Genomic DNA, 20,172 nt, shown 5'->3' on the forward strand with positions numbered 1-20,172 from the left:
ATACATTTTACATACATACATGTAACATTTTAGAGCGATATTTTCTCAATGGTTTTGCAAAATTAGGCAAGTAGGTACCTACTACCTATAGGTAATCTTGCTATTTGGAAAAATATATAGGTAGCCTCAAGAGTAGGACCTACTCGTAAATGTCTAGTAGGTAATTAAATTTAATAAAATCGTAGTTGAGAAATCGGAATTTTTACCTAGTAGGTAACCTACCTATGTGTATCTTTACGTGGGAGACGGAAAGCAGTTACCCTTTGAATTCTGTACGCACTGAAATATAAACGCTCGCTGTAGGCGCAAGCGGAAAAACAATGTCGAAAACTGGGCCCGTTGTAAGCCCGTCGCACGACATCAAAGATTATACGCGGAGAAAGTGCAGAGAGCTTCTAAAATTGTTATGTGAAAATTTTAACGCGTTATTTTATAAAAGCTTAATGGTATTTGTACATGGGCAATTTTTAAGCAATTGTCGCTCCGCAACACGTATGGATCAATCTGGAGCAATAGGTGGAGCAATCTGGAGCAATCATTTCGCATAAAATTGCTGAAATTTTCAGATATTGCTGGGTATTGCAATAAATTGCTTCGTGTGATCGTGGCATCATAATTCACTAAAATTGCCTGGCATTGCGGAATTTCAATTGGCCGTGTAAGCATACCTTTAGAAAGAGTTAGTTAAACTAAGTTTCTAGAGTAGATTAACACCTAAAAATCTTCTTAAGAACTTAAACATACCTTGTATTTTTTATTTGACCTTAGATTGACCAGGTATTCGAGCAAGTAGATCGTTGTACCCAATTCAGGACAATCTTTCGGATAGTTAATCTTTGCCGTCCGCATGGCGTGTCGGCATTGAGTGGTGAGGGGCGTGGGGAGTACAACCGGCCCAGGGGACCGCCTCCCGAGGGAGCCCGAGGGAGGCGAAAGGTTAAAAGGGAAAAGTTATAAGAGACCGCTTGTTGTCAGTGCGCGTTCTTCGCGAACGTTCGATTGCCGAATGCGGTTTAGCTTTTGAATGTTTTCTATTACTATTCCATTTTGATACATCTTTATCACTCCTTTTAAATTAGGAATACCTGCATCGCCGCTTACCATCAGCTTGTCATCATATAAAAATGTCCCTGCCACAAATCCTCCTGAATTCGGTAACGAGAACACCAGAACACCAGTAGATTTCAATGGCTTGTCCAGTAGCATGTCTACGCACTACTACAGATACCAAAACATTATAATATTAACTACCACTGTAACTGACATAACTTTTGTAATGACAAAAATAATTCGTTATTTTAGTACAAATAAAAGGCAATGGGAACCGGATAGGAACCGAACCTTATAAAAACTGCCAGTCTTAGTCATTGCCGATGGATGAATCTAAAATTAATATTAAATATAAGTAGGTAAATCCTGCCTACGTAGGTATAAAAAGATCCACCTAAATATCTCATCAATAACTAACCTATAGGGAGGCCATTAAGTACTTACCTACACTAGTTACTTAGGTACTTAGCTTTAAGGTCTTCATTTTTCGACTAATAGTTAGGTATACTTACTTATCTGAAAAATGTTTTAATAATGAACTTATATTGAGCGTTGACTTTAGCGTATCTGGTAGATACCTAGGTAGGTACTTACTGTCCTCAAAAAATCTCAAAAGTATCTGTAGTAAAGTTTTTACAAAACTTGAGTTCAAAACAAAAAGTAGGATCACTGAATATTATGTTACAAAGGAAAGTTTTATTTTTAAACTATTTGAAAGGAACATCCATGCAAATAAACATAGTATATGTATAGAGAGGAGTGTGGGGCGGGTGGCAGTCAAGTGTTTCGACTTACCCCCGCCTCCTCACCGCGACTTAATGCCGTAGTAGATTTTTTCCACCGTATAGTGGAATATGCGAGGAATAAAACTATAAAAAGCGCTTTATACAAAATAATGAACTAACTTTATTGCAACAATGTATCGATACTACACATAAGTAGGTAGAGCTGCCTATTGTCGGTAAGTACCTACTTTAAGTGTTTAGTCTATGCCAAGCAAAATTTTCTTAATCTGGTTCAATATAAACGACTTTGCTGACTTTAGGACTATGGGTTTTAAAACAACTTAAGGATAACAAGGGAGTTCATGACTTGAATTTCATTTTATTGAAAAGGCACACAAAACAGGTTGTATCTAACAAAATTTAAATTCAAATTCAAATTCTAAATATTTTTATTCAATTAGACTTTTACAAGTACTTTTGAATCGTTAAAAGCATCTACCACCACCAAAAAAAAACGGAACCATGAGGACAACATTATTTTTGCTAAGCTGGTATCATTATTTTTAAGTTTGACATTTCAAGTTGTCATTTTGGTCTCCGGGAATAAAAAATAGATTGCAGTTTATCAAAATTATTCTAACGCATAATCATTCAGCATCTGAAATACTCCACTTACGGCATTCTGTATGATGTCTTGAGATAAGCTTTAACGGATAGGGCTATATAATATACGAGTAGGTATCGAAGGGATGAAAACCCGGGGTAGTTTTTACGACGAAAAATACAGTTACCTTTCTGTTCGTGATGCGATGGGTAAATATTTTCTATGTAGGCGCGGGGTGCCCTTTATTGGGAATGGTTTGATTTTGTCGCAGTCGGGTTTCTTGTGAACTACGTTTAGAACAATTTTTATATAATTTTGAAAAAGTAACCCTATTACGTGTATTGTATAGCTAGTAGCTATACCTATAGCTAATAGCTACATAGCAACCTTACCTGAAAGCTCAGCCCTGGCAGACGCCTTTCGATGTCAAACGAGTGGGTACCTACTTATGTCGAAGCCCCTATAAGAGACCTACCTATATGTCTAGCCGTGGACGTCTATCGGTTGAGGTTGATGTTGATTGTGATAGCTAGTATCACAGAATATAATAGGTATAATAGTACAGACCTACTACCTAAAATTGTAAAATTTTGCTTTTTGAAAAGAGTTACGACCGAGTTTCTTGCGGGCTCTTCTCAGGTAGAATCTATTTTCCAAGCCCGTGGCACATACATGTGGCATAAGTGGCACAGGCATTGCACAGGTTGCTCTACCTACATGAATTATAAATGTTATTTCATTACATTTCTTCAATAAAACTATAAAAGACTTTCCTAAGCTTTACGATCAGACTGGAATATTGGACTAATCATATATATAAACCTATAGGTTTCCTCTCTACTAAAGTCCACCTACACTGCTATCCAAGACACACGGTGTTCGCGCACGAGAAGGCTCGACAGGCGCTAATTTATACGGGCTAGCGTTATTTACGACTACACGCTGTACACTGCTGAATTAGGTGCTGTTAATAAAGTTACTGCTTACTTTATTTCAAACTACCTACGGACTTCCGTTTAGTAAAACCTAGTTAGATTTCAGTAGGTACTTACCCTAACCTATCAATATTATAAGCGTCACTCAGAAAAGCAGCTAATTATTATTTAAATATTTTCATCCCGAAACCTACGCGAAAAACATAGGTTCAACGCCTATGTCATCCGAGAGTTTGAATACAAATGAAAATAATAGCAAAATAAACTATTTAATTTAATTAGATCCTGATTCCACACACAGGTCACAACATCTAATTTTTCGATCTAAACACCGAAAATATGCAATAATAATCTTTCCCAATCTCAGTGGGAGAGTTAACAAATAAAAAATTTTCAAAAGAAAAATAAAACCGACTTCAAAAACGACAAACACTAAAAAGTAAAAAATAACTTTTGTTTAGCTACACGTGTAATGCACCTAGGTATGAAGTCGAGCAAGCATATTAAAACAAAATTAGAAATCCAAGAGTGAAGCTCGCCCGACTTCATACTTAGGTGCATTACACGTGTAGCTAAACAAAAGTTATTTTTTACTTTTTAGTGTTTGTCGTTTTTGAAGTCGGTTTTATTTTTCTTTTGAAAATTTTTTATTTCACAATTTTTAGTGGCCCTACTGTACTATAATATGCTGTGCCCAGTTAAAACCCTACTGTTTACTAAGCTATTACACTGATCGCGAGCAATTTGCTCCTATCCATTGAGGAGTTCTGTTCTCCATCTCCGAAGATATTCTTCAGATCTTCACCAAATTTATATGGGACCACCTGCACAGTATACCCTTTCAAACAAAAAAAAAAAAATTCCAAATCGGTCCAGGGGTCTTTGAGTAATCGGGGAACATACATAAAAAATAAAAAAATAAAAAAAAAAGATCCCGACGAATTGAGAACCTCCTCCTTTTTTGGAAGTCGGTTAAAAACCTCCAAAACACCGGTATTTTTCCAAGTTCACTCTTGTTGGCCTCCTAGCAACGGACTATTGGCGTCACTCAGAAAAGAAGGTATTATTTAAATATTTTTATCGAATTATTGGAATGTCCTCTCCAAAACCAACACAAAAAAACACAAGTTTAATGTGCAAGGTTATCCGAGAGTTTTAATCTAAACAAACTAATGCCAAAATAAATAATTTAATTAGAGCGTGATTGCTATCACAACATCTAATTATCCAGTTCACAACCCAAATACCGAAAATATGCGATATCGCTCCGAATCTCGGAAGGAGACTAAACTAAAACCTTCAAAACACCCGTATTTATGCAAGTTCAATCTTGTTGGCCTCCTAGTAACAGATTGTATGACATCGAATGAGCCAAATATCGATTTTACCAAACTACCTTCATCAGCTAAATTAATAATTTTATATTATTTTTGACAACTCAAATCAACTTTTTAAAAATAACCTTACAGTTCGGCCGTCCTGAATTTAACACGCCCTCGTGTTTCTAAATAATCTTGTCATGTCAGTCGCGGGCTTCCTTGCCCTAAGTCAAATCCAAATCATGGGCTATCCTGCCCTCCGTCAAATCATTAAAACCTACCCCTGAACTGCCGAACTCTCAGTTTTAATATCAAGTCAACAATAAATCCAAACGACTAACTTCTCATTCGATGTATACAAAATCTGAACCACTTATTGCAAATTACTTTCCACTTCACAAAAGACTAAATTATTAAAAAAAAACTAAAAATTTTAATCACCAAATCAAACTCAATAAAAATTTTAATCAAATGTGGGTTGTTTACAAAAAGATACCAAAGCGAAATTAAGACAGCGTGAGACACGTCCCGCTTCTGAATTATTGGCGTCACTCAGAAAAGAAGGTATTATTTAAATATTTTTATCGAATTATTGGAATGTCCTCTCCAAAACCAACACAAAAAAACACAAGTTTAATGTGCAAGGTTATCCGAGAGTTTTAATCTAAACAAACTAATGCCAAAATAAATAATTTAATTAGAGCGTGATTGCTATCACAACATCTAATTATCCAGTTCACAACCCAAATACCGAAAATATGCGATATCGCTCCGAATCTCGGAAGGAGACTAAACTAAAACCTTCAAAACACCCGTATTTATGCAAGTTCAATCTTGTTGGCCTCCTAGTAACAGATTGTATGACATCGAATGAGCCAAATATCGATTTTACCAAACTACCTTCATCAGCTAAATTAATAATTTTATATTATTTTTGACAACTCAAATCAACTTTTTAAAAATAACCTTACAGGACCATATGACATCGAATTAGCCAAATATCGATTTTGTTAAACTACCTTCATCAGATAAATTAATAATTTTATATTATTTTAACAATCCAAATCAATTTTTAAAAATATCCTTACTATAGTTATTACCTACTTACCTAGATACCGATCAAGAACAGTCTCAGATCACTATGTCGGAGGAAAAAATGGGATACATTACATTAGGTATAGATAGATACCTTAACACTTGGGCCATTATTTCAGTGGTTTAGGGTTTACCGACAAAGTGATTCGTATATGTACCGGCCACCGCAGATCAGTTGACCCTTCTAAAAGATATTGATGGCAAGTTTAACTTGGGTTATCTCCATTTTGTCAACAGTCGATATGTCTAGAAGTATCTATAGACCTTACAAAGGATTAGAAATGCCAGTCTATTATTGCACACAAGTGGTACTATGTGTGACTTACATAGCTATAATAATCATTGAAAAATATATAGAGTGCGAGAAAGAGAATAAACTTTGCCTTAAAAAATGAAGCCAACCTGAAACACAACGTAAGGCGGCATGCAGTGGGATGCGACAAAACTTGAATATAATATTATTATTGGCACTGAGTGCTTGGGTTATGGTTCTCTAAAAAGACAGCCGATATCGGGTATAAAAGAGGTACCTACTACGTTAAAACATCGAATTTTCATTTCTAAGATTAGCAATAAGTGATAGATATTATTATACTGGCTTCCCACGGTGCGTGATTCTGCGTATCATCGCGCACGGCCGATGACCACCGCACACAAGGCTCGGACGACGATGACGTGTCTGTGCGACCACGAGCGATACTCATCACATAGTGCGCGTCGATGCAGGCTGGTCCGCGTTCGTACGCAATATCACGGACCATGGGCAGCCGGTATTAGGTCTTGAGATGTTTCAGTTTCAAATTAACAGCTCAAAAAAGTACACTCATTAGTCGTCACTCCTCGCTCCCGAAATAAAATCTCCATTCATACCTCAGTCGGCTTCGTTTGACGTAAAGCGTAACGCGTAAACTAACTCGCAATATTGTGACATAAGGTGTTTAACATAAATAATGCGGACAGATGCGCGACGCCGCGGGCTCCACAAATACGTTCGCGGCACTTTCGTATCTACCCTCAGTAAGTGGATATAGAGTTGTTTTTACACCCTCTCTACGTCACTTTTACCCGACTACGGCAAAGCCAAAAGGAAGGGTTATGATTTTAGCAGTCTATGTATGTATGTATGCATGTATGTAAGTTTGTATGCTTAAGAGGGCTCTCTCCGTCACTCGTTTCATACAATCGTAGTTCCAATTTCATTTGAATATTAAGCAACCAAAGTCCATGAAATTTTGCAGACACATTCTAGAAACTAATATCTATGTCTCTGGTTTTCTAGATTTCTGTTAAAATATTCGGTTTCAAAGTTACGCGGTCTTAAAATTTTCATACAAATCTTTGAGCCCCTGTAATTTTAAAACTAGATATTTTTAGAAAAATCTAAAACACCACAGACACAGATATTAGTTTCTAGAATATGTCTGCAAAATTTCATGGACTTTGGTTGCTTAATATTCAAATGAAATTGGAACTACGATTGTATGAAACGAGTGGAAACGAGTGACGGAGAGAGCCCTGTTAACCGTAGCGCCTAAACTACCGAGCCGATTTTAATGAATGAGGTGTCAATCGATTCGTTATTACAGTCCGGGTGACATAAGCTACATTTTAAAAATGTTACATCCAAAAAAGTGGGGGTATCCAAAATCAAGCCTAAGGCAAACATTTACAAATCAAAGAATGAAACACAGCGAACACTATTCTCAGAATACAACTAAGTACAGATTTTACTCGTATGATGTGGTAAAGGGATCTAAACAGAATATATGTGTATATTTTTATCTCTAGGTTAATACAGTATGTCTCTTGTTACAAGTCCTACATAATATTATGACTAGCTCATTCATTTCCCTACTGAAATTTTAGAGTTGTATATTTTGTAAAGTGCGTACGCGAGTAGTAGCAGCTCTCAATATATTTCCATCTGTTGGCACAGCAATATTCGGCATGGCGGCAATCCTGGTGCCGTAGGCTATGTAAAATATTTCTGCTAAAGCATTCATCGTGATCGCCCGCCCGATCGCATTCTACGTTACGCACTACCTAACATACCACCACGTCCTACGAGAACCTTAACACGAGGACCTAAAGCCTGTTTTCCTTTAACCGGATCTCACCGTAAAATTGTAAAGACCGGCTATTGTATGTAATCCGATATGGCGATAGTTGGGCCTATAGACTTTCATTGAAAATTGTTTGATTTAGTCCAGGCTTTTAGCCGTAAAAGCTTCGTAATTTTTTTCGTGTTAAATAGAGACAAAAAGTTGTGAGCTTGGCACTCTTTTTTTATTCCATTACAAGTTAGCTCTTGACTCCGATCTCACCCAGTGGTAAGTGATGATACAGTCTAAGATGGAAGCGGGCTAACTTGGGAGAAATATGGCAGTTTTATTAAACGTGTTAAAATTACCCATACCCTCTGTTTCTACGTAGCAACGTACCAGGACGCTTAGACACATCACTTGAAGGCATGGCTTTGCCGGTAGGATGGTCACTAGCCACGACAGAAGCCTCCCAATAGACGTTTTGAAATTATTAATTCCCAAAATTGCCCCTGCCGGAAATCAAACCCGGGTCCTCCCAATGCGCCAGGGAGGTCGTCAAAAACTCTCACTCGAGCACTTAATTGCAGTTACACAAAAACGAGAAAGAGCGGAAGATACAAATTTGTGAACAGGAGAAACAAATTAATACTATAATGGGGAGTTTACGGTTTCCACTCAAGTGGAAACAGTTGGTTTTATTTTGGAGTTGAAAGTGTAACGACTTTATCTTATACTAATTTTGTTTTTTTTTTGTTTCAAAATGTGTTGAATAATAACAACTTACTAGGTATTTACTAGAAAAGTATGATTACAAAAAAAACGTTCAATTGCGAGTCAGACTCGCACACGAAGGATTCCATACCTTACAAGATATAGGTAGTAGGTACCATAGTACCATGTTTTTTTTTTATTTGCATGGTTTTATATTTTGTTGCTATAGCGGCAATAGAAATAGACATTCTGTAAAAATTTCAACTCTTAACCTCTTACGGTTTATGAGATAAAGCCCACTGACAGATAGACGGACGGATAGACAGACGAACAAACAGCGACCAACCTTCAACCTTGCAACCTTCGGGTACAAAACCGTAAAAACATTTGTAATGTAAATACTTATCAATGAGCTATTTTGGAAATCCTATTTTCTGTCTGGCTTATTAATAAATATATAATATTATTATTATTAAATATGTATTTAATCTGTTTTTTGTTTCAGGTTTTTTCTGAAGTTCTTTCTGAAATGCAACCAAAACTGTTTGAAGAACGCCGGCAACCCAAGAGACATGAGAAGGTTTCAAGTAAGTTTCTATAGTATGTACTATATTATGAAAGAACACCACAAACGTATTATGTAGTTAGTTATACTTACATATAATATAATATACTCGCAAAGAGTTTCCGCCGGATTTTCAAAAACCTATATCCACGTGGACAAGACAATTATCTAGTTTTATATTATTACTAGCTGATACCCGCGACTTCGTTCGCGTGGATGTAGGTTTTTTAAAATTCCCGTGGGAACTCTTTGATTTTCCGGGATAAAAAGTAGCCTATGTGCTAATCCAGGGTATAATCTATCTCCATTCTAAATTTCAGCCCAATCCGTCCAGTAGTTTTTGCGTGAAGGAGTAACAAACATACACACACACACAAACTTTCTCCTTTATAACATTATTAGTGTGATAGTGTGATGTATTGGTTTTATGTTTTAAGTAAGAATGCTTTGCTAATAAAGGGTGTTACGTTGTTATTGTTGCTGTCTACAAGTCAGTGGCAGGCTGTTTACTACGATAGGTACTTGTGAGAAAAATTACCGGCGAACTCGACATTGGACCTGCTTGTGTTGCTGATTGTGGTTCAAAGGAAAAGATTCTGGGATATTATTTTATGAAGCAAAGTTTGACTTTGTTCCATCGTTAATTTTAGCGTCGTTTTACTTATGTAAACCAATGAAAGTCCTATTTATGCAAATATAGAATAATAATTTATAACTCGTACCTAAGAATTTTATTTTTTTATTTTAATTTATATTTTACAAGTACTAGTATTTTTTACATTTTAAAGTTAATCTTCAATCAGTTCAATCTATTCCAATATTTTAAAAGTTTATTTGAATAAAAAACCTTTTTGTTTCAATCAAAATCTTAGGCTGCATGGTTATTGGTTGCTTTGGCATGCTTTGGTGTTATTTAACGGTGATCAAAGCTCGCATACTTAAAAAAAACCCTTTCTTGTCTTCTTAGAAGTTAATATTTGCGCACTAAACGGTTATAGAATACTTAAAAAAATATATAGGGGTGTTAATTATTGATATATAATTTCTATTCAGGGGGCATCTCAATTCAAGTAAAAGGAACACATTTTTAAAAAAGTTTAATTTTTTAATCCCTCAATATCATGTTTATATTCTCCTCTTATCATATTTCCCCTCTCAACTTAATCGTTTAAGCTTTGCTTCATATATTTTATAATTCGAAAAAACTAAATCTCTTCCCGCGTTAGTTGTTTAACTTGTACCATTCGTCTAGCATTCGTATCGCCCTCAGCCGAAGAAAGGGTTGCGTTCACGGCTCCTGAATATTTGAAGCACCTCCAATTTGGGGAGGGATGAAATTAAATTTATTTACGCGAATTTATCTATTTACTTTCTTTACATCTTTTTGTTTTTGATTTTTTTCTATACAGCTGCGGAAGTAGTTTATAGTAATTTACACACTACTTCAGTTATTATTGTAGTATTGTATTTAGCCCAGTAATTTGGTCGTCAAAAAGGGGCTTATCTGGAAAGTTTTCAGAAAGTTATGCAAATTGGTGGTTTTATAGATTTCGATGTGCTCTTTCCGAATTTTTATTTTGCCACCTGGTACCTTTGCCGCTCGCGCAGCCATCTTGGAAAAATGGCGCCCAAAAACAGTTTTTTAACGATAACTTCTTTCCCATTCATTTTAATGCATACTGCATACCAATGTTAGGAGCTTATTAGTCAATTTTTTGTAGTTAAGTTGAAGTTTAAATTAATCAATGTTTATGACAAGTACTTAATTTAATAAAATTGCTCAGAACGTTCAGAAAGGATTTCTTTTACTCTCTAAAAGTTTCTTTCCTACTTACTTTAAAACTTTTTTCAGTGCAAGCAGTTTGACTGAGTGAGTGAAACCGGTTTACTTATTATTATTAGAATACATAAGTAAATTGTGTCAACCCTGAGGCAGCCATAAAGGTGCATTCACAGTCTACTTACGAGTACAAATTTACTTCCTCACTTGGCTTCGACATATTTGTCTTACGTGTCCTCTAACTTTAAGCAAATTTAGAACTAATGTTAGTTACACATAGTGCTCATTTCAATATGCATAAGCGATTACTGAGCGTGTGTGCCGTGTCTATATTTGTCTTTCTGTGTGTCACTGAATAATTCAGCGGTCTTTCCCCAATGTTTCAAGGGTAAGAATATATGGGTGTAATATACCGTTATGCATTAATACGTTCTTGGGGGAAATGGTAGTCTTTAAAGTTATACCTGTTATGTGTTTTATTGTTTGTAAAGAGGTCACTTATTTTTGAGACGATGTCTTTTGTCCGATTATTTATTGAGCCCTATTTTATAGATTTAACATAAAATGCATACAATATACACAAGTGAAATTTGGTTTAGGTTACGATATGGATGCTTATTCAAATAATAGTAATAAAACGTTCAATTCAGGCAATGAATCCACAGACATAAAAAAAAACAAAAAAAAAAAAAAAAAAAAAAACTCAAAAACATAGCAACGGATTGACGTGATTTTTTGCATGGGTATAATTTAAAGCCTGAAGAGTGCCATTTTCTATTTTTTGTCCCAGGAAATCATGACGAGACGCGTGGTTTTAGGTTTCTGAAAACGCGGAATAATGAATAGAACAAATATAGGTAAAATGTTTTAACAGCATTTCTATTTCCCCTTCATCATGGACCTTTATAAAAATAAAATCAAAGGAAGGTCATTAAAATAATTATTATAAGTAAATTAATATTGTGAAATCAAGGACCACCCGCACTATGTCGCATGGACGATGGACCATGCACTTCCTTGCATACCTATCGTATCGTCCATTTCGAGACGTTAGCCCCTCCTCCCTGGGGACTCTCCCTTTCGATTCTTCACATGTGAGCCTGTGTAAAACCATCCACATTTTTCTATGTATGTGTAAACTGTAATGCCGTGTGTGTGATTTTTCATGTATGCTCCTGTTTGTGTGTGCACAGGAATGTGAGTTTGTGTACGTGTAATGTTTCATTGCAGAATCGAAGATCTATTTTGGTGGCTCCCTTTGATGATCTTGAACTTCGGGGGTAAAAATAGTTAATGTTCCTACCTACTTACGTTTATTTCGCTACGAAAATATCATTGTGTTATATTATAGGACTCGGGCTTTCCATGTTATGGATCGTGATGTCGTCCGCTAGATATTTTTTGTCATGTATTTCTCGATCGATTTTTTGGCATTCCGTTATTTACGTTTGCCTTTCGCCTGTTTCTATATTCAATCATTTTGTAATCTGTATTTAAGTTCATTAGCAACGTTATTATTAACCAAAAAACTGGCTGGTGCTTGCGGATTTGCCCGCGTGGATTTAGGTTTTTACAAATGCCGGTGTTGATTTTCTGGGATACAGAATAGCCTATGTCACTCCCAGTGTTTTATAAAATCTACGCAAAAAATCACGAAAATCCGTTATGCTGTTCCTTTACTCTGTTACGATGTTTTAAGTGTGAACAGTGTACTAACCGTGTGCATTTCTGCAGGTGGTGATATCAACACAAGTGATGGTGGACGGTCCACTGCTGGCCATATCAGACAACATGTTCGTCCACAACAACAGCAAGCACGGACGAAGAGCTAAGCGACTCGATCCGTCTGAAGGTACTGACGCCGCGCCTGACCCTAATAATTGTACGTTTTGTTTTTTTTTTTCTTTATTTTATTACTTTTATTTAATGGGTTCTATTTTAAGATTTTTATTTTATTGACATTTTTATTATATAACAGTTTTATTTCTTAAAATATATTAGATTATTACAACGTGATTGGAATAAACTTTATTCTTCATACCGCACTATCCATCCTACTGACTGCGCCAAACATTTAAGAATGTTACATACTTTGTTTCTTCTTTGATTTCATGCATATCATATCAACACATTACTATCGTTTCGGATAATCTCATGTCTAAATTACAAAACTCATATCTAAATTAAGTAGATAAGTATATGGTATGAAAACAATGGCACCTTTAAAAATTTTAAATTCCCAAAATTAATAATGAAACCTCGTTTATTATAATTTATAAGTCGTGTAATGTGTATTACGTAAGTATAACACATTACAAGACTTTAAAAAAATATCGTAAGAAAGGCATTCATAACTTTGCTACAAATTGTAATATCAAGGTCAATTTTCACAGCTCTAAAGTTTCTATCGTTAAAGACAAATGTGCAAAGTCATAATACAAGAATTGAGGCTGTCGTTTGTATGCAAGGAATCACGGCAGACATTTCGCAAGGAACTTGAGGGGGTGAAAGGGGGTAGTTGGCATGAAGAGAGGCAATTTAGGGGGACTTATGCTTATAAAAACTACGCGTATAAGTCAACGGAAAAATGTAATAGTGTTATGAGCTGCTGCAAATTTTAATACAAGGTAAAAAAATATTTGAAAATTATAAATATTCCTTTATATAGCCAACACTAATTTTTAATTAAGTATCATAAAATAATTAAGGGTAAATAGGGCGAATAAAGGAAAAGTTTATTATTTTATATGCGCAGGCAAATATTTTTTACTTTTATTGAAGAATCTTATAAATGTGTGACCACACTATACTTACGCTACTAATAACGAAACGTCATGTAAATGCCGTGTGTCACAAAATATGTACTTTACCAAAATTGTGACTTTTTATTGCTTTTTACGGATATTTTATAACACTCGGTTTAAATTTTCTAACCTGCTTATACGTATTAAGTTATGTATTAAGTTTTGAATTCTGATCAAACAGATTTTTTATGGCAGTTAAAAAGTAGAAGTGTATAAGTATACCTACTTTAGAACAATTTACCTTTAATCTGCGGTATCCACTCCCCTTCAATACATAAAGAACGACATGAAAATCAAAGTAGATACCTACACAGTACATAAAATATTAATTACTATTCACTGCAAGAGGGAACGAATATTTTTATTACTTAAATTAAAAAAGTAGGTAGCTCCGGTAATCTTCTTTCGTCCCCTTAAATTCACTTTCTCTTCTCGTCTTTATTACAGGGTCGTTTTGTTCGTAAGATTTGAGCCCCCTCTGTCTTCCGGCGCGTGTCCCCCTTACAACCTCTATTAACAACTTAATAATGTCTTAACAACCATCAAACTTTAATGTATCTGAAACCTTAGCACAACACATTAAAATTCATTTTCAATTATCAAAACCAATTGCTTCGTTGTTTCCGCACCATAACAGCGATTGTCCTTTTTCACGAAGTCTTAAGATAAATGCCCAAGTGGGACGGCGTGAGTTTCAGTAGTTTGGCATTTATTCAACTTTTTAAATTGTTTACATTTGGTTTTTATTTTTGGTGTTAGGACTCACGACTTTATGAGAACTTTTACAACTTTTATGGTGTTTGTATGATTTGGAACTTTTCAGTTTGAACTTATTGCGATGCGATAATAATTTCTGTCGGATCACGACAGTTAAAATTAGACCTTATTTCCATGTATTTGAGGTTAAAACGGTATGTTTCGTCAACAGCGGGGCTTTACCCACCGTTGCCCGTGGCAACGCCATGCATCAAAGCAATATCTCCGAGCGAAGGCTGGACGTCAGGGGGTTCCACTGTAATAATAGTGGGGGACAACTTTTTCGATGGACTCCAAGTCGTATTCGGAACTATGTTGGTATGGAGCGAGGTGAGCTTTTTAGACCGAATCTTTAAATCAAATCAGATAAAAGCATTACAGAGAGTTTCCCCATTGATATAATGTGATTTCGTGTGGCCATAGATTAAAACTGCTTGCATTAGTGATGAAGAAAAATAAAAAGGTAAAAGGATAGTTATTTCGACTAAAAATAAATAATAATAGAAAAAATCGTGAATATACTCTGCATAACTAAATCTGAAAAAAAGAAAGAGAAGGTCAGCAAGGAAGAGTAATATATGTATATACTTACATAATATGAAGAGCTAGCAAACAAAACTCTTCTGATCAATATACTTTTTTCTGATAATCCAGACACTTTTGCTAAACTGAATACGAATCTGAACTCATTTCCAAGCAAAACGGCCTAAAACTGTACTGAAATTGAATCCAAAGTTCATGATTCCGTTCACTAGAGAAAAACTTGAATTTATTTCCAAGGAAAATTAACTAAAACTGTGATGAAATTGAGTACAAATTCGTGATTTAGATGAAAACGGTATTATTACAGCTTTCATTCAGTTTTTTCTCCTCTTGTACAATTTTATTCGTGCAGTTAAACTATTTTGTTCGCCAACTCCTCGTATATTTTAAGTTAATACATCTGAAATGAAGTGTTAATGTGAGGAATCATCAACAGCTAATAACATCGCACGCAATCAGAGTGCAAACGCCTCCAAGGCACATACCCGGCGTGGTGGAGGTCACGCTTTCCTACAAGAGCAAACAGTTCTGCAAAGGCGCACCCGGGAGATTTGTTTATGTTTGTGAGTACATTATTTTTTTTTAAACAGCTTTACAAATTAGGATTTTTTTCGTGTGTAAATAGGTACTTATTTATTTATATTTATTAAACTTATAGTATGTACAGGGCATTTAAGTTACATTCAGCACCACCAAAAACCACAGTTGGTTTTACCGGCACTGCGTAAAACTTAATTCTTTGTAAAATTTACTTCTTACTAGTTGATACCCGCGACTTCATCTGCATGGATTTCAGTTTCAAAAATCTGACGGGGTTTAAAAACTAGTAATTCTTTGATTATCCCTAAGATAAAAATTTTTTAAGACCCTCACTTTTTTTGATGTAACATCCGTCTGGCCAATTTTTTTCGTATAAAATATAGCCTATGTCACCCGGGCCTTTACAACGAATCGATTGAAACCTCATTTATCAAAATCGACCCAGTAGTTTAGGCGCTACGGTGGAACACACAGAATCTGGATACAAACATACATACATATTACATACATACATACATACATACATACATACATACATACATAGACTGCTAAAATCATAACCCTTCCTTTCGGCTTTGCCGTAGTCGGGTAAAAAGTATCTCTATTCTTACCTTTCATCAAATTCGGTTAAGCGGATGGGCCGTGTAAAGGTTTCAGACAGATACCGAAATATATTGCATAATATTTGAGGAATTACTTAGTGATCGAACAATTTCTCAGCTGTTCACACCCGCACATTCAGGTTAGGAAATTAGTAAGTTAGTTAATCAAAGGTCAAATCTTCGATGTTTGTAGAGAGTTTTTGGTCAAAATTCGTCTCTTTGACTGACAAACTACTCTGGGCACTTCTAGAACTGATCACACAACCTAGAGAAACCTAAGTGTGGTGATGTTTCTGCATTTGATCATAATATGGACAAAATGAGAAAATAATTAATTTATTTCCCTTTTCCCTCCAAATAAGCTTGTGCTAGGAGAAGGTACAAAATAGTGCAAATGGTTGGGGTTTGAATATAAAACCATTGGATCTCATAATATTTTACCAGATCGGTTGATGAAAATCGGCATCATAGCGAATAAAATGTATTAACAAAACAAACACACGGCGAACCCAAAACAGGCCAAAAAGTAATACATGGTACGCAATTTCTTTCGATAGCGATCCATCAATTAGGCTTTCATTCGTTAGTGGGGCAGCTAATGATTGATTTTGTTTTTCTTGTTTCGCATAGCAGCTCTGAACGAGCCTACGATAGATTACGGCTTCCAGAGGCTCCAGAAACTCATACCCAGGCATCCGGGCGACCCTGAAAAACTACCAAAGGTTTGTATTAAGGCATTGAAATCATACGAGTACTTCTTTCAGTTCTTACAGCGAAAACCACTTAATTTTACTCATATTCATATCACCGCGCAAAATAAAAGACAATAAGTACATAATTCAGAATTAGAGTTTCCATCTCTAAGATTTACTTTTGTTGTATTTTCTGGATGTTAAATTGCCTTTTTAGTCTGAATGTGATTTTGATTTTTATATTTAGTATCTTTTCGACAATATACCTACTTAAGTAACAATATTATTTTATTGAATTTCTTTAATGTTGCAATAGAATCACTTGTAATTTTTGACAATAACATTTGTAGATATTCATTGTTGCGTAACAAATAAAGTACAAGAACACTTTACTAGTCATGAGGCTCTCTTGAGTAATCTAAAATTGCTTTAAAGCTAAGCTAATTGCTTTAAGGCGCCATCTGCACAGACGAGAGAATCGCGGTGATAATCTCACCGTGCCAACAAATTCGATACAACCAACTCAATCTTCACTGGGCGATACTATCGCCGATGATAGTAGGTTGGACTCGTTGTGATTTGCTCGCCCGTGAAGATGGCACCTAAGGTAGTTTTATAGCCTCTAAAATTTCTTTTCTTGTTTAGGAAATCATTCTCAAGCGAGCAGCAGACTTAGCAGAAGCACTGTATTCGATGCCCAGAAACAATCAGCTGGGCTTGGGCGCACCACGATCTCCTCCAGCCAGCATGCCTTTCAACTCCTACACAGGGCAGCTGGCTGTCAGTGTGCAGGACACTGCCGCTTCGCAGTGGGCCGAAGGTGGGTTTTGTAATCAATTACCTAATAAACTAAGCGTTTGTGATACTTTCTTTTATAAATAAACTTCACCATTAGACATAATTTGTCTATTCGGTAGATCAGCTATTTTTCATCTGCCCTAAAAACTAATGTTTCATGGTCTTCTTTCCACGAAAGAGCTAAGAATTGATTGTGATATCAATAATTCTAGGGGTTAGGAATTTAGGATCATTCAAGATTACTAACTCTCAGTAGAAGATCTAGATGTATTTTACTGAATTGTTATGTTTTTTTTTTACGTTTAAGTATCAATTTTTTCTTATAACATTGAGATGACTCAAAACATCTGTTGCTTCTACAAAATATTGATAGGGTCCTAGGTTTAATTTATTGATTTAAGTTTTAATCCATTTGATAACCTGATTTTATTAGAAGCTTTAGAATTCCTAATTTCACCTCTGTAAAAATTATTTCATCAACATGGCCCTAACCGTACTTTCGTGTTGACCCAGGCTTTTTCTTTTAGAGGAGTACGCGCGTAGTGGTGGCTCGGTATCGCCGCGCTACTGCTCCGCTGCATCCACACCGCACGCGCCTGCTGCCTACCCACCGCAGCACTACCCCGCTCCACCTACTTCACTCTTCAACACTTCTTCTCGTAAGTAACATGTACTTCTCCTCTATTTCCAACATCTCTTCTCCTGCTTAGTTGGGTGAGGTTAGATCATGTCGTCACAGAAAACCTGATCCAGCTAATTCATTCTTCAAAACTTCTCGTAAGTAACATCAACAACTGATTTATTTCCCATACTCTTTCTCTAGGTCTGTTCTTCGAGTACTCTTAGTTGGATGCAGTCTGCTTACCCGTCACAATAGTACCTACTCTGCTCCGCCTACTTCGCTCTTCAATACTTCTTTTCGTGAGTAACATCTACTACTACTCTATTTCCTACGTTTCTTCTCTTCTTAGTTGGATAAGGTTAGATCATCTCGTCACAGCACAACCTGATCCGGCAAATTCATTCTTTAAACTACTTGTAAGTAACATCAACTACAATAGCCACACTCTTTCTCCAGGTTTGTTCTTCGAGTACCCTTAGTTGGATACAGTCGGCCTACCCGTTACAATAGTACCTACCCTGCTCCATCTACTTCGCACTCCAATACTTCTTCTCGTGAGTAATATCAAATCGCACACTCTCTAGGTCTGTTCTTCAACTCCCCTTAGTTGGATGCAGTTCTGCTTACCCGTCGCAACAGTACTGTGCTCCTGCTACTTTGCTCTTCAATACTTCTCGTAAGTTCATCCATTCATTCATTTGTCATTCATAAAAATTATCAACACTTCTCTGCTCCGCCAACATTACTCTCGTAAGTATCAGCAATCACAGCACCATTTTTCAAATTTCTCTAGGTCTGTTTTTTGTTCCCTCCTAGTTGGATGCAGTTCCGCCTACACGCCACAACACTACTCTGCTCCGCCTAGTTCGCTTTTCAACACTTCTTCTCTCGTAAGTAATATCAACTACTCTGTTTCCCACATTTCACGTCTCTTCTCCTGCTAGCCATAAGTGGATGCAGTATCTCGTCACAGCATCTACTTTTTAAGTAAATAATGTAACAAATCTACATCTCCGCATTGGCTCGTCCTTGAGTTGATAACTGTACCCACGTGGAATGAAGCTACCTCCAAAAGAGCATTGCCAATTTATTATAGCAATAATTCTGTCGTAAGTAATAACGACGTAACTTTTTGTACTGTACTCTGTATTTATAAGTTTTAATATCTTATTCATTTAGATTTTTTTTGACGTGTATCATTATTTTCAAAGGTAAAATATTTAGAGATAAAATTTTTCAAGTTTCCAAGACAACGTAAATTTTTGTAATAGGTGATCATACGAATTCTAATAAACATACGTCATCAAAGCATTTGTTCGTTAATTTTAAAAACTACATCGCTTTATTTTATCACAGCCTTGCTGCTTTATATCTTCGTGGACATAATTAAGTTTTATTTCACATTTCCAGCGCTTCCGCACGCCATGTATATGTGTCGCTTTGTGTTAACTCTTGTTTTCTTTACCCGTCCAGTGTCTCTAGGACCGTACCACCCGGCCAACATGAATGGACATTTATCGTCTGACCATCACCAGTATAACTTGTATAACGCAAAAGATAGCGAGCATTACAGTGAAAGAAATGGGGACGCGAAAAGCGAGTGTCCAGCAAACACTCATATAAAATGCAACGATATGAAAGGGCTCAGTAAAGAGGCCAAGACCAGAAGCGCGTTTGCCGTTGTCAGACAGAGCCCGCCGCGTAATTTCCAACAACATCAAAATTGGCAACATCTCGCCGTTCAGTGTTAGTAGCTTCTTTTTTATTTATTTTTTTGTTGTATGTTGCATGTAGGTATTGCTAACATCCCTACATTTTTATTATACTTATAATATGCATATTTTACACTCGTTGATTTTAAAAAAACAATGCTAATTATTATTGTTTTGGTTGATATTTCTAATCTTATGATTTTCATACTGACCACAAGGAAAGATTTAAAATAAGAAAGTCAATCTACTTTAGAGGGCTTATTTTTTAAATACT

At 35.9% G+C, this 20,172-nt stretch overlaps 1 protein-coding gene across 7 annotated transcripts in view; it reads left to right on the forward strand.

The window, feature by feature from the left end:
* Nucleotides 1-20,172, forward strand: part of LOC123870147 (transcription factor collier) — a 77,074-nt gene that overhangs the window by 56,579 nt on the left and 323 nt on the right. The window contains exons 8-15 of one of the 7 annotated variants that reach the window (XM_045913322.1): nucleotides 8,990-9,071; nucleotides 12,564-12,711; nucleotides 14,562-14,719; nucleotides 15,369-15,495; nucleotides 16,705-16,796; nucleotides 17,412-17,586; nucleotides 18,092-18,223; nucleotides 19,660-19,932. In XM_045913322.1, the coding sequence (XP_045769278.1) occupies nucleotides 8,990-9,071; nucleotides 12,564-12,711; nucleotides 14,562-14,719; nucleotides 15,369-15,495; nucleotides 16,705-16,796; nucleotides 17,412-17,586; nucleotides 18,092-18,223; nucleotides 19,660-19,932 (1,187 nt within the window). Of the gene's footprint in view, nucleotides 1-8,989; nucleotides 9,072-12,563; nucleotides 12,712-14,561; nucleotides 14,720-15,368; nucleotides 15,496-16,704; nucleotides 16,797-17,411; nucleotides 17,587-18,091; nucleotides 18,235-18,947; nucleotides 19,038-19,659; nucleotides 19,933-20,172 lie in introns of those variants that run through there. The other 6 variants (XM_045913323.1, XM_045913324.1, XM_045913326.1 and 3 more) reach the window with 6 other exon arrangements.

The sequence above is a fragment of the Maniola jurtina genome, chromosome 12 (genome assembly GCF_905333055.1).
Source record: "Maniola jurtina chromosome 12, ilManJurt1.1, whole genome shotgun sequence".
NCBI classification, from domain to species: domain Eukaryota; kingdom Metazoa; phylum Arthropoda; class Insecta; order Lepidoptera; family Nymphalidae; genus Maniola; species Maniola jurtina.